This window comes from Sturnus vulgaris, chromosome 3 (genome assembly GCF_052056855.1).
Source record: "Sturnus vulgaris isolate bStuVul1 chromosome 3, bStuVul1.hap1, whole genome shotgun sequence".
Taxonomy (NCBI): domain Eukaryota; kingdom Metazoa; phylum Chordata; class Aves; order Passeriformes; family Sturnidae; genus Sturnus; species Sturnus vulgaris.
The window spans coordinates 95,465,888-95,478,634 of NC_142245.1; the positions used below are offsets into that span (position 1 = coordinate 95,465,888).

Here is a 12,747-nt window from a genome sequence, read left to right on the forward strand (position 1 = left end):
GCTGTCAATCTGGTGAAAGTCTTCAAAGTACCCTTCAGATGCAGGCAGTCTCTGGGTCACTGGTCTACAAGGTCTGCAAAGTCTTGCAGTATGTCCTTTTATGAAAGCTCTCATCAATAGCATGCCCTTCCTGAGAAGAAAGCTCTGTACTGTCTCTCTCAGCTCTAAAATGCAAAGCTACTTTTGCCTGCATGACTGCAGTTATCAGCCTCACCTCCTTCCCCTCTCCTGGCTGTCATTACCATGTGGATGTAAAACCTCCTTACTGGTGCTCAAGTCTCACACATCCTAGATAGCCATGGCAATCAGCATAGGAATGAAACTCACACTTCAAGACAGTTTAATCTCTACATACAATGGATGTATTTTGACTCCTGACTTTCCAAGAGGTCAGTCCAAGAGCTTTCATATTCCTTTTACATGTACATGGTACAGATTATATCCCAAACTGAAAGCATGTGGACTTTGTTGAAAATAAAGATCCTCTTTGTAAAGTTTCAAACTGATGTTTTACTTACTTCCATTCAGATTTACACCAAGATCCCAAAATATCAGGTGGCTGCCTGCAAGCAACTTCTTTGGGGGTATTTCTCTGGTTTTGCAAATACTTTCAATTTTAGTTCAGAGACAGTAGAAAGATAGATGGGCTTGGATAAGTAGCAGAGAACTGTATGTCTGTGCTTGTAAGTTCCCACATCTGTGCCACAAAGACCTACCTATAACTCACTTTGCCAGCTGCCTGTGCCTCACCATGTGCAGGTGTCCAGTGTTGCCAATGAAGAGAGTTATGTATAGCCCCTAAGACCACATGGCAAAAATACTTTTTTCAATATACTGTCTATCAATTAAGAACCACGAAGATTTTAGGACTTGACCCACACCATGCAAACTTACTTCCTTGGTGCTTTCTTTATGAACATAAATCCACTTTTCACGATAAAAGCCTAAAATAAAATCAAAATATAAGCATTTTAGAGTTCCACATTAGTTAATACCTTCCAGAAAAACTCAACTAAACATACAATTTTCAATGAAACGCTTCATAAGATAGCAGAACAGTTTTAATGAAAGAAGTTTATAAAGGCTGGAAAAATAACTAAAAATTTTCACAAGTTATGGAGTTCATGAAAATAATAGAAAAGTTACATAAACGTTGTTTTAAAACAAGAGTTGGCACACAAATGGCAGATGAATGACAACTTTTGTCAGCTGTGGCCAATCACAGACATAACAGTGGTCCTACATAATTCCTAACTTTTTTTTTATACAACAGGCTCCTTAGCATTTGAAAGTACAGCAGATATAGACAATGCTTTTGATCCTGACCACTTCACCTCTTTAATCTATTTTCTTCTGTACAGGTGCCTGTTCTACATTGACTTGGTTCAACTAACTGCAGAGGACTGCAGGGAAGTCAAAGATACAAGACTAATAAAGGCAACCAGGCTGACCTTCAGCTTTTACAAGTCTCCCATGTTGTCAAATGAGACACACGGCCCCTTGAATCTTCTGAATCTTCCTGAAACTCAGACTAGCCTGGAGAAGCTTGCAGCTTTCTGCAACACCATCTCTCTAATAATTTTGGGGATATTTACAAATGAGAACTCATAAAATGACTTTCATATTTTAATTTTTTAAAACGGACTTCTTGCCAAGAAATTAATTACTGATAAAATCTTTATCAAGAGATATGGTTATTACGACAAAATGTATTTAACAACTTATTCTGGAGTTGTATGACTAATTAGATCTTGAATTAAACAAAATTAAACCATTTGCTTTGGGAAGCAGAAGCTCCCACAAGCATGCAGAAGAATTTAATCTAAAAGTCCACAAAACATAACCATGGTTAGTATCAGAAGACACCTAATACTCAGGAATTACTATTCTTAAATGAATTACCTTTGGGTCTTTGAAAAAAAAAACCAACACAATAAGTGATTGATAACACAGTTTCAATTAAGACATATCACTTTTGACACCAGAATTTGTTGCCAATACAGAAATAGACATAATTTGGAAGGCTACTGTATAGGTGACTATAACATGCCTATTAGAACATTTCTCTGAACCTACATGAGTCTTCTAAAATAAATGAAAATACTCAGCCTTACACTGTGAATCTGTGTTATTCCTAAAATGATCTTTTTTCCTTTTCTTGGCTGCAAACTCACAGTCTTCAGTATTGTAGACTTCTTCATTCTCATCATCCCCAGTTATGATACTGAAATAAAAACACCTAATTAGAATAGCAGTAATTAAATATTTAGATGCATACAGCTTACAATTTTCTGCATTAAAATCTATCAGCTGAAAAAAAAGAAATCATATTTTTAATTAAGATATTCTACCTCATTGTCTATAGCAACATGTATCTGGAGAGAAGCTGTCTTCTTTTCTTCCCAAAGGGATTGAATTTTGTGCCAAAGTGATTAAATACACAAAAGTATCTAAGAGGTATCTTCTAAGTCATTACTGACATTCAGGAAGGACTGCAAAGGAGACAGAACTAGCTGGACAACTTCAAAACTCTGCAAAGTCCTGGTGTACAAAAACCCATTATTTGAAGTGGACCAAGCCTTAACTGCACACAGGTAACAAGCCTCTGAAGAACTTTTGCACATCACATCCTTGCATAGGCAGAAAGCCACCAAAGGACAACATCTCTCATTACTGACACCTTTGGGGCAAAGAAAGTCCTTCTTTTAGGAAACTCTTGATTCACAATTCTGTACATACTACAGGTGTCATGGCACTGTTTTACCCATGATTTGCACAGCATCAAGAGCCAAGTGGTCTGTCTCTGCCAGAGAGACTCAACTCTACCTATGTTACTTCTGACAGTTAACTATGTAACACAGCACTGAGGAATATACCAAATACTTACCTGTACTGAACATATAGTTTGAATACTAAAAAAGACACAAAAATTATTGAGAATATTATTTGATAAGCTAACATTTTTAAGATGCATATGCATTTAAAAACTGTCTGTGCTACAGGAAATCTACATAGCTTCATAAAATTTTCTTTCCAGTTTTGCAGATAATAAGGGCCAGCAACAAAGATAAGAATGGGTGTTCTCTTTTCTATCACTGAGAAGGAAGATACTTCATATGAAGGCCATGGTCTTGCACAGATAAGAATAATGAAGGATATATGGTAATGAAGTTTAACTGGGGAACTTTTTTATTTCTACATTACCGCTCTTTGGCAACAAAGTTGTATATGAAACTCCTCAGATTCATCACCATTTTTAATCTAAATTGCTTTTATCACTGTCAGTTTGAACTTCAGATTAAAACAAATGAGCACTGTAAACTGAAGAACAGTTGTTTTTTCCAAAATAACCTGTATTCTGGGCATTAAGTGACAAAAATCAAATTATTTTAGTCTATTGCTACCAGCTTACAGAGTTAAAATTTTCAGGTTTGAACCACCTATTAAACAACACTGTAAAATTTTTTTGCCTTTTGAATTGTCCTAATCAGTACATGCAAGCTCAGCTTAAAGATATACAAGATGATTTAGAAAAAGAAAGTTGGTTTCATCTTAGCTTTTTTTTTTCATGATTTAAACCTAACATATCTCTGCATTCAGACAGTGCTCAATCTAAGGTGATGGCCTTAGTTCAGTCTTTAATATTTTTAAAGCCAGGGATAAAGACTCAATACCTTAAATATTCTATGCACTGGTGCCAAATATCACATCTGGTCAAACAGCAAAAGAGTTCAGAGAGAAGAAACCAGCAAGAGACAAAAGCAAAGCAACTGACAAAAGCAAAACATCAACACAAGTTATTTGATTATGTAACATTCCAATCCATCAGTTTGAGCTGTCTGTTTTCCCCCCTAAAGCTATCAAAGAAGAAATCTCTAAACTCACTAAAATTAATTTAATTATGACTTAACATATTGGCTGCATCACCACATCATGGCAGAAGCTATGGCAGAAGCTGAAGAGCTGCTACAGAAACAGAAATTGAGCCCAAAGCTCCCAGATCTTTACCATCCTAACAACAGATACAAGACTAGGGAGATGGGTTATGTTGCAGAATATCAGAACCTAAGCAGCACAGAAACTCTTTCATTCCCCTCAACCCAGGACAAGCAATGGGGAGAAGATGGGAGGCTACGTTCCTGAAGGCCTGCTTAGAAGAGGAAGGTTAATATGTAAAGATTCCTTCTTTTGGTCCTGGATCAAAGTGTCTCCCTAGAAAGTAATTTAGGCCAGTAACATACCTGAAGTGATTTGAAAGCCCACTCCTGATACCCCATATGATATACTTCCTCAAGCATCATACAAATAACTAAGGCAGCTTAAGGAGTCAATTAACATAAGGAATTTTGAAGATGAAGACTTACTTCAAACATTTTTGTCTAGCATTCGAATTTGCCTGTGACACAACTTGAACTCCTCAAGTCTCTTTAGAGAAAAGCCAAATTGGACTGTTACCTCTTAGGATCTTCTGATATGAGGCTTTATTTCCTCATGTTCTGTCCCACTTCACATAGCCTTTCCCTACTCATCTGTAAACACCACCACTCTTCTTGACAAACCTTTAGTCTGAAAGCAATGAATGAAAGCAAGGGTCCCATAGGCATTAGAAGAATGGGACAGAAATACAGTTACTCAGAGACTGCTACCATTCCTTTCAGAAACCTGCAGAGCTGCTTGACAAGTCATAAAGCTGCTCTGCTGTTCCAAAAGCAACCCCTGCCCCCTCAAACACCAAGCTAAGATAGAAGAAACCAAATCAAGTGCTGCATGTGCCATATGGTGTAACAGAAGCCTCAATTTAATGTTTTTTATTATAATACTGCACGTGACATTTGAGTGCACCTAACAGGATTTAAATATATACATAATACTGCCAATTTACAGCTATTCTTACTCTCTTGTCTTGATGACGCACTTCATAAAAAATTATTCTAAAGCTTTTAAAAGCAAAGTACCTGGTGTCCTTAGAACTATAATATCTTAGATAAATCACGTAACAATATCAGTTTTTCCAAAAAAAGTAATTTCATAGTGGTATTTAAATAACCTCTTGGGTATGACACTTAAAATGATGGAAAATGTGACAGGGCTATCTGAGCTCCAACTATTTTCCCTCATCCCCTTGCTTCTTTTCATATGGCCCTCAAGCCATGCAATTATATACAGAGACACACTGAGTATTTCAGAAGTGACTCTTGCAGCTTGACCATGGAAAAACCTAAGCTAAGGGCATGAATCCTGAGCTAAATGATTTTGTCATTTGACAGATATATTGCAATGTTATCTATTAATAGATTCAAATCAAAGCACTTCTATCCAGTGCCAAAAATCACTCTTGTGAACGCTGTACCTCACAGAATTAGACAAGAGACACTGCAGACTGAAATGACTACCCTGCCAGCCCAAGCAAGTAGTTCATATGAACCTAACACAAAAAAAATTAAATATCACCATCATGAAAATCTTATTAGTCTAATTCTCTTTCTTTTACCTCAAAAGGATAAGACAGCTTTACTCCAAAGTTGCAGGCCACTGAAAGCCACTTGCATACAATTCTGTAAGGCAGTTCCACCCCCTCCAAACTTCTCTCCACCACCAAATTTCAAGAACACAGTGTCACAGCACTGGAAGTGCCTATCTTTGCTTGAATTTATAGGCAGTCATAGCCAGCATTCACACCACAGAATACACACAGCCCAAGCCACATTTCCAGCTACTAGATACCTTCAACACAAGGCACTCCTATGCAAATAACTAAGACCTACAGAAGTGATTGTCTCAGTTTTTTTCTAGCTTAGATTCCATCAAAAGATCTAAAGGGCAACTATTCAGGCATTATGCCAAATAATTAAAACTGTTCCTGCACAAGTGATTATATCTGTTCAAGTATGGTTACCATTAGGTCCCTCAATTTTACTAATTCAGCAGCTGGATTCACTAAGGCATTTGATGACTAATTAAGCAAAGTTAGTTCTATTTTAATAAGAACATACTCTTCAAGTAATTTATGTGTCTTTAAGGTTTATTTCCGAATCTGTTTGTGATTAGATCTTTGTAATTTCTGAAGAGAAAGAATTTTTAATGGGTAAAGGACAAAGTTTGGCAAGCAAATCTACTTACATTATCTCTCACAGAAGAGAATAGAAGCAAAAGCAGAGTTTCAATCAACTACACAGCTTAAATTTATTTCTTTATAGAGAAAAACAGCTGTAACTGCTCCCTAAAAACCCTATACTAAAGTACTGCCTTCAGAAGAGATTCCTACAGAACATTTTAATGAAAAAGTTTATTCCTTATAATGGATGTAAATGAACAAAACCCTGCTAGAACTGCCAGACTGGCATATACCACCATCCCTATTCACCAGGCACCTTAAAGAGAGACAAATAGGTATTTTTGTACCGTTTACTGTATGTTTCTTCCACAAAGAAACACTCATTCTTTTTTTAGTGCTATATCACGTTAACAAATTTCATAAGCCAATTTATCCTCAATATGCCCCATAATTATTTCCAAATAGCATAAGATGGTACAGAGAACCAGCCAGCAACCCATCTTACTGTGCTGTACCACGATGTGAAGCCCTGCCCATGACATAGAAGAACTCCAAGCCTGGGTATATGCTGGGTACAGACTAGCTAGGAAGCAGTTTTGCAGGAAAGGAGCCAGGAGTCTTGAGGATAAGTAGCTGAAAACAGGTCAGCAGTGTGCCCTTGTGTTGTGTTAAACCAACTGCACCCTGGTTTGAGCTATCAAAAGTGTATCCTGCAGACTGAAAGAAGCAAACATCCATCTTTATTTGGTATGAGTACTCATCTGCAGTGTCTTGTTTGGGGCTCCCCAATACAATCAAAACATTGTCATACTGGAACAACTCCAGTGGGGAGTCACAAGGGTAAAAGAACTGACCTTGCTCAGTGTTGAGAGCTGGTGGTGGAGGGAGATCTGATTGCTGTCAGTTTCTAATATGAGGCTATAAATAAGATGGAGTGAGACTGTAAGGTTGGAGGAGGTGGGCAGTGGTAAGTCAAGTGGTAATGGACACAATCTGTGATGAGAGAAATTCTTACTAGACTGAGGAGGGCAGGGAGAAATGACACAACAACACACAACAAAATAACATTGACAGTAACAGAACTTAAAACAGGAGCCCAGAGAAGAACTTCCATTCTTGGAAAACCACAAAGCTGAACTGGGCAAGGCCCTGCAGAACCCAACCTCAGCTGGCCTTGCTTTGAGTACATGTTTCAACCAGATGATGCCCAGAGGTCATTTCCACACTAAATTGTTCCATAATGTTGTGTAAATAGACATTAATTGCAGTTTAGCAGCAGAACTTAAATGGCATATAAAAAGTTCAAGTTGTAATCAGAGATCTAAAGTTAAAAGTGTAGTGAAATTACTTCAAAGTAGTGCTACTATGCCAAGACATATCAACTTGAATTCTCTAGTCTGAGTTTGAATATAAATTTTAGACAGAAACAAAATTAAGAATCAAAAATTAAAGCCACAATTTTTGGCTCCAGAAGATTTCAATTCCAGGGTGTCCAAGACTAAGGAGGAAAAAAATTAAAAATCAATCCAGTATTTCTGCTCAAAGAAGAAATAAAAACACTTCACCTTGCTCTTCGGGGAAAAGATATATATATACACATTTATAGACACATACAATTATGAGCAGAAGTTTTAATGGTATTCACAAAGACTGATAATTCCTTTCATACTTACCAAACAGTATTAATTAAGCAATCTACATGTTACTTATTTTTGAAGCAATTTTCACAGTTGCTAAATAATTATTAGATTTCCCTTAATTTGTCAAGTATATTATTAAATATATGAAAGAGAGAAGTGGGTTTTTTTTCCCAAATGTATTTAAGGCAACTTTTATATTGCAGGCTTACTGAACCTTCTTCCAGACAAAGTTTTGTATCCACGGTGGCCAGACTGTGTGGATAAAAAAGTCCAAATGAGATCAGTGACAGATGAACACAAAAGCAAAAAAGGCATGAAGAAAACAGTAGGTTAAGCTTAATAATAATGCTTCACTGCTTGATAACTCCCTTGAGGATTGTTTCACAAATTTAGAAAACAGGTGTGTGACTACAGCAAGTCCTAGCTTCCCAGTAAATTCCCTCTCTAAACCAGATGAGTTATCATTTACTGGACTAACAAAACACTGAATGTTCCCTTTCCTCATTATGAGCACATTATGCTGGAATTTATGACCAAGAATGCTATTCCTGATAATTACTTCTTTGTGGAGAAATTTGTTTTGACAAAGCGATTTATGTCACACCAGTCTGTGAGCATTTGCCACAAGTATTACTTTATTTATCTGAGCTCTTCCTCACCTGTCCTACAGGAGCACATACACTCATATATTGTGTTAGAGAACGAGCATTAAGCTACCACCGATTGTGTATTTGGAGCAAAGGCATTTTATGGCTGCCACAAATGAATCCAACACCCACTCAGCAGAAAGACTTCATCTACTTCCAGATAAGAGTTCAATATGCCTGCTGTACTTGCAATTTACAAGTGTCACATTTACCTTTAAATACTACTCAACAGGCATTGGGGAGCAGGGCTTTTTGGTTTTTTTTAAAAGTATTTATTGTATTATTATTTTGAAAGACATAAAGGGTAAGAAGGGATCTGGCTGCCTTAAATAAACAACTCACAAAGCAGTGAAAAAAGACAGAATCTCCACAGGAATCTCCCGCCTGCCTAACTAACAAAACACATGACTGCATTTGTATACAGATGACACCAGCTACACAAACAATTGCAATCTGAATGGAAATTAAGTCAATTTTTCCTTCCCACCTGCGATTAATTCATGCAGACTCACTTTCTTTTTTAAACTTACACAGTGTGGCTGATATCATTCAGCTGATTACTCCCATCCTCAAGTGCAGGACTAAAGGGTTCACATCTTTTCCATCCATCTTCTGTTTTAACCCATCTCCATCCAGGGGATCTCCAGTCTTGGCCCAAAAATGGCATGGTTTCGCTACAAGCAACAAGAAGAGATTCTTTGTCTATTATTTATTTTAAGAAGTTTCAAAACTTCCTGTCATTATTTCAGTTTTCTCTTTAGCCTTAATAAAACACATACATATATATATATATATATATATATATATATATATATGTATATATACACACCTTGAGGAAACTTCTCTGTGGAGCATCCTTTTAAGAAACAGATTCGGTGGTTTTTATCTTTATTATTATTTTATTTATCAGATTTTTTATTTTCTAACCATGTTCTTCTTGTTTTTCAGCATTTATTAGCTCAAAGTAGATTTCCTTGTTCTCCAAAGAACAAGGAAAAGAATCCTGGTAGTCAAAGAATGGAATGATACTAAAAAAAGCAAAGTTATATCAATTACATAATTTGTAATCTACTTTGCCACGATCAAAAAGATTACTGATTTTTATATGTGACTAATAAATGGTTTTAAAGAGATTGACAGCTCACAAAATCAATGTTGCTCCTTTTGTTTTTTCTAATCCTTACAAATACTGGGTTTATAGTACAATGTGTAGTGATGTTTCAGTAAAGGAATTTTAACATTCCCAAAAATCTTTTTAGGTTGTTGTTGAGGGTCACCTCCCATGCCAGCCTATTAAGCAGATACCAGGACAAATTCCTACAAATAGATGCAGGATATTCACAGGTATATCGCTCAAACAGTGTTCTGCTACCATTTTTCAAAAGTAAGATTCACTTCTGACACATTAAGAATCTGAACTAGGCAGTTTTCTACACTCTAAAGACTATAACCTTGCCAGCTTTTGCCCTCTTCTTCCCATTCATCACACAAACCGACTGCTCCCTAGCTTAACAAGAGATTTCACATGCAAGCTATAGAGGGAAGATAACATTATCATATTTGAAACACATGTTAATATATACCAGTAACAGCTTTGGTCCTAACAAATATGCATTTTCTAATATTTTTTCAACTTAAAAAAATATTAGGTCCCATCAGTAAACATAACTATGAATTTATTTAAACACTTGCATTCCTGACCAGCATTTGCTCAATGTATTTGTTAGAACAGGATAAAATATCAGAAAAAAAACAGGCTGAGTGAGCCAGCTGGATTTTTCTTTATTTAAAAATCTGCACAGCATGCAAAACGAAGTGCATTGCATGGATCTCAGGATTGACTAAAGTCCTCTTTCTACTAATAACTCAGCTTTCCTCTGCTCCTAAGAAGAACCTTTTCTAAAATTTACAACATTCATTCCCCCAATTGCAACAAACTTTATTCATGCCTATCTGCCTTTCCAATCCTTTTACTGCTTCCTAGGAATAATATGAACCACAACAAGTTGTTTAGTACTTCTCTCATACTGGTGTCTTTATCACAGAATGGTTTGGGTTGGAAGGGACCTTAAAGATCACCCAGTCTGGGTGACACCTTCCACTAAACCAGGTGGCTCAGACCCCCATCCAATCTGGCCTTGAACACTAAAAAGGATGGGATACCCACCACTCCTCTGGGCAACCTGTGCCAGTGCCTCATCACAATAAAGAGCTTCTTACTGAAACCTAACCTAAACCTGCATTCTTTCAGTCTGATGCCATTCTACCCTATTCTGTCACTATGTGCCCTTGTAAGTCCTTCTCCAGCTCTCTTGTAGCCTCCCTTTAAATTACTGGAAGACTGCTCTTATGGTCTCCCCAAAGCCTTCTCTTCACCTGGCTAAACAATCCCAATTCTCTCAGCCTGTGTTCATAGGATAGGTGCTCCAGCTCCTCTGGACTTTCTCCAACACGTTCACAGCCTTTCTATGGTGGGCATCCCAGAGCTGGATGCAACCCTGCAGGTGGTACATAAGGAGAGCAGAGTAGAGGGGCAGAATAACTCCCCTGACCCGCTGGCCACATTTCTCTTGGCGCAGCCCAGAACACTTTTGGCTTTATGGGCTGCAAGTGCACACTGCTGACTCCTTGAGCTCCTTGTCAACCAATACCCCTGAGTCCTTCTCCTCAAAGCTGTTTCCAATCCATTCTTCACCCATCCTGTACTTGTGCTTGGGACTGCCATGACCCAGCTGCAGGACCCAGCACTTGGCCTTGCTGAATTTCATGAGGTTTGCACACGCTCATTTCTGTCCTGTCAAGGTCCCTCTGGATGGCATCCCTTCTCTCCAGCTTGTTGACTGCACCACACAATTTGGTGCCATCGAAAAACTTGCAGAGGATACACTCAATCCCACTGTCCATGTCCCCAGCAAAGATGTTAAGCAGGCCCAGTCCCAATTCCACCCCCCCCAGAATGTCCATTGTCACTCGTCTCCACTTGGACACAGAGCTGTTGATTGCAGCTCTTTGAGAATGACCCTCCAGCCAGGTCCTTATCTACACAGCAGTCCATCTGTCAAAAACACGTCTCTCCAATTTAGTGACAAGGACTTTGTGTGGGACAATGTCAAATACTTTTCTTAAATTCAGGCAAATTGCATCAGTCACAGTGGGACCCCGTATGACCTCATCCACCAACCCTGAAATCTCACCACAGAAAGTCATCAGATTTGTGAGGCAGGACTTGCCCCCAGTGAAGCTATGCTCGCTCCAATCCTCACACAGAGATCCCAACACCCCATTCGTCCAGGCAGGCTCCACACACCTCCCTCCAGACCCCTCAGTGCTGCCCGCCATTCCTCGCTCCAGACCCATCTACTCACCCTGATTTTTAACGCCCTGTCCCACACTCCTTCAGCTCCATATGCCCTTAAGAGCCAACCCCAAACCCCTCAAACCACGGTTGCCCACGCTCAGCCCCAACAGCCCCGGCCTGCGGGGCTCACACACGCGGCCCCACAGGCGTCCTCCCGACCCCACTGCCGGGCCAGGCCGCGCTCACCTCCCGGTACCGTCCCCGCCGCTCCCCGCCCGGCTCTCGGCCCGAGCCCGGGGCTGTTGCCGGAAGTACCATGGGCCGCGGTGGCCACGCCCCCAGCACGCTGATTGGCCGCCGCCCGCCGCGCTTGTTGCTACCCGGCAGCGCGCGCCGCCATTGGGCAGAGGGGCGGGGCCGTCTCCGCCCGGCCGCGTCACGTGACAGGCGCCCGGGGGCGCACGTGCCAATGTTTTGGTCGGCGGAGGCGGGGCGTGCGGCGCGTGCGGGGCGGGGCGTGACGTGACGTGACGTGACGTAACCCACTGCGGACCCCCCCGGGGACCCCCCCCCACCGGTGTGACCCCCCCCCCCCCCCACCGGTGTGATCTCGTGTGACCCCCTGTGGACCCCCCATACCGGTGTGACGCCTCCAGGTGTGACGCTCTGGGGACCCCCCCCCACTGATGTGACCCCTCCCGGTGTGACCCCGTGTGACCTCCTGGGGAACCCCCCCTGGTGTGACCCCTGGGGAACTCCCCCCGGTGTGATCCCCTAGGGACCCCCTCCGGTGTGAGCAGTGTGACCCAGCCGCTGTGACCCCTCCATGTGACCAGTGTGGCCCCTCTCTTCTATGACGTGCGTGACTCCCCAGCATGACCGCTGTGTCTGATATGGCTCCCCGTGCCCCGGTGTGCCCCTGTGTCCCAGGTGTGCCCTGAGTACCCTGGTGTGCCTCCCGGTGTGCCGCCACAGGGTGCCCCATGTTCCCGGGTGTGACACCCCCCTCCACGGGACCTGCCCAGCGTGACCCGGTGTGCCCCTGCATCCCCGGTGTGCCCCGGTGTGACTCCTCCTGTGTGCCCCAGTGTGTGGCAGTGTGCCTAG

The 12,747-nt window shown here is 40.7% G+C and overlaps 1 protein-coding gene across 7 annotated transcripts in view; it reads right to left on the reverse strand.

Moving 5' to 3' along the window:
* Positions 1–11,991, reverse strand: part of FBXO25 (F-box protein 25) — a 30,711-nt gene extending 18,720 nt beyond the window's left edge. For 5 of the 7 annotated variants that reach the window (XM_014869536.2, XM_088162341.1, XM_088162343.1 and 2 more), the window contains exons 1-4: positions 11,887–11,991; positions 8,873–9,016; positions 2,115–2,224; positions 895–944 (exon numbers count right to left, since the gene is read on the reverse strand). In XM_014869536.2, the coding sequence (XP_014725022.1) occupies positions 895–944; positions 2,115–2,224; positions 8,873–9,009 (297 nt within the window). In that variant the 5' untranslated portion in view covers positions 9,010–9,016; positions 11,887–11,991. The remainder of the gene's footprint in view (positions 1–894; positions 945–2,114; positions 2,225–8,872; positions 9,017–11,886) is intronic. The other 2 variants (XM_088162345.1, XM_088162342.1) reach the window with 1 other exon arrangement.
* Between the last annotated feature and the right edge of the window lie 756 nt (positions 11,992–12,747).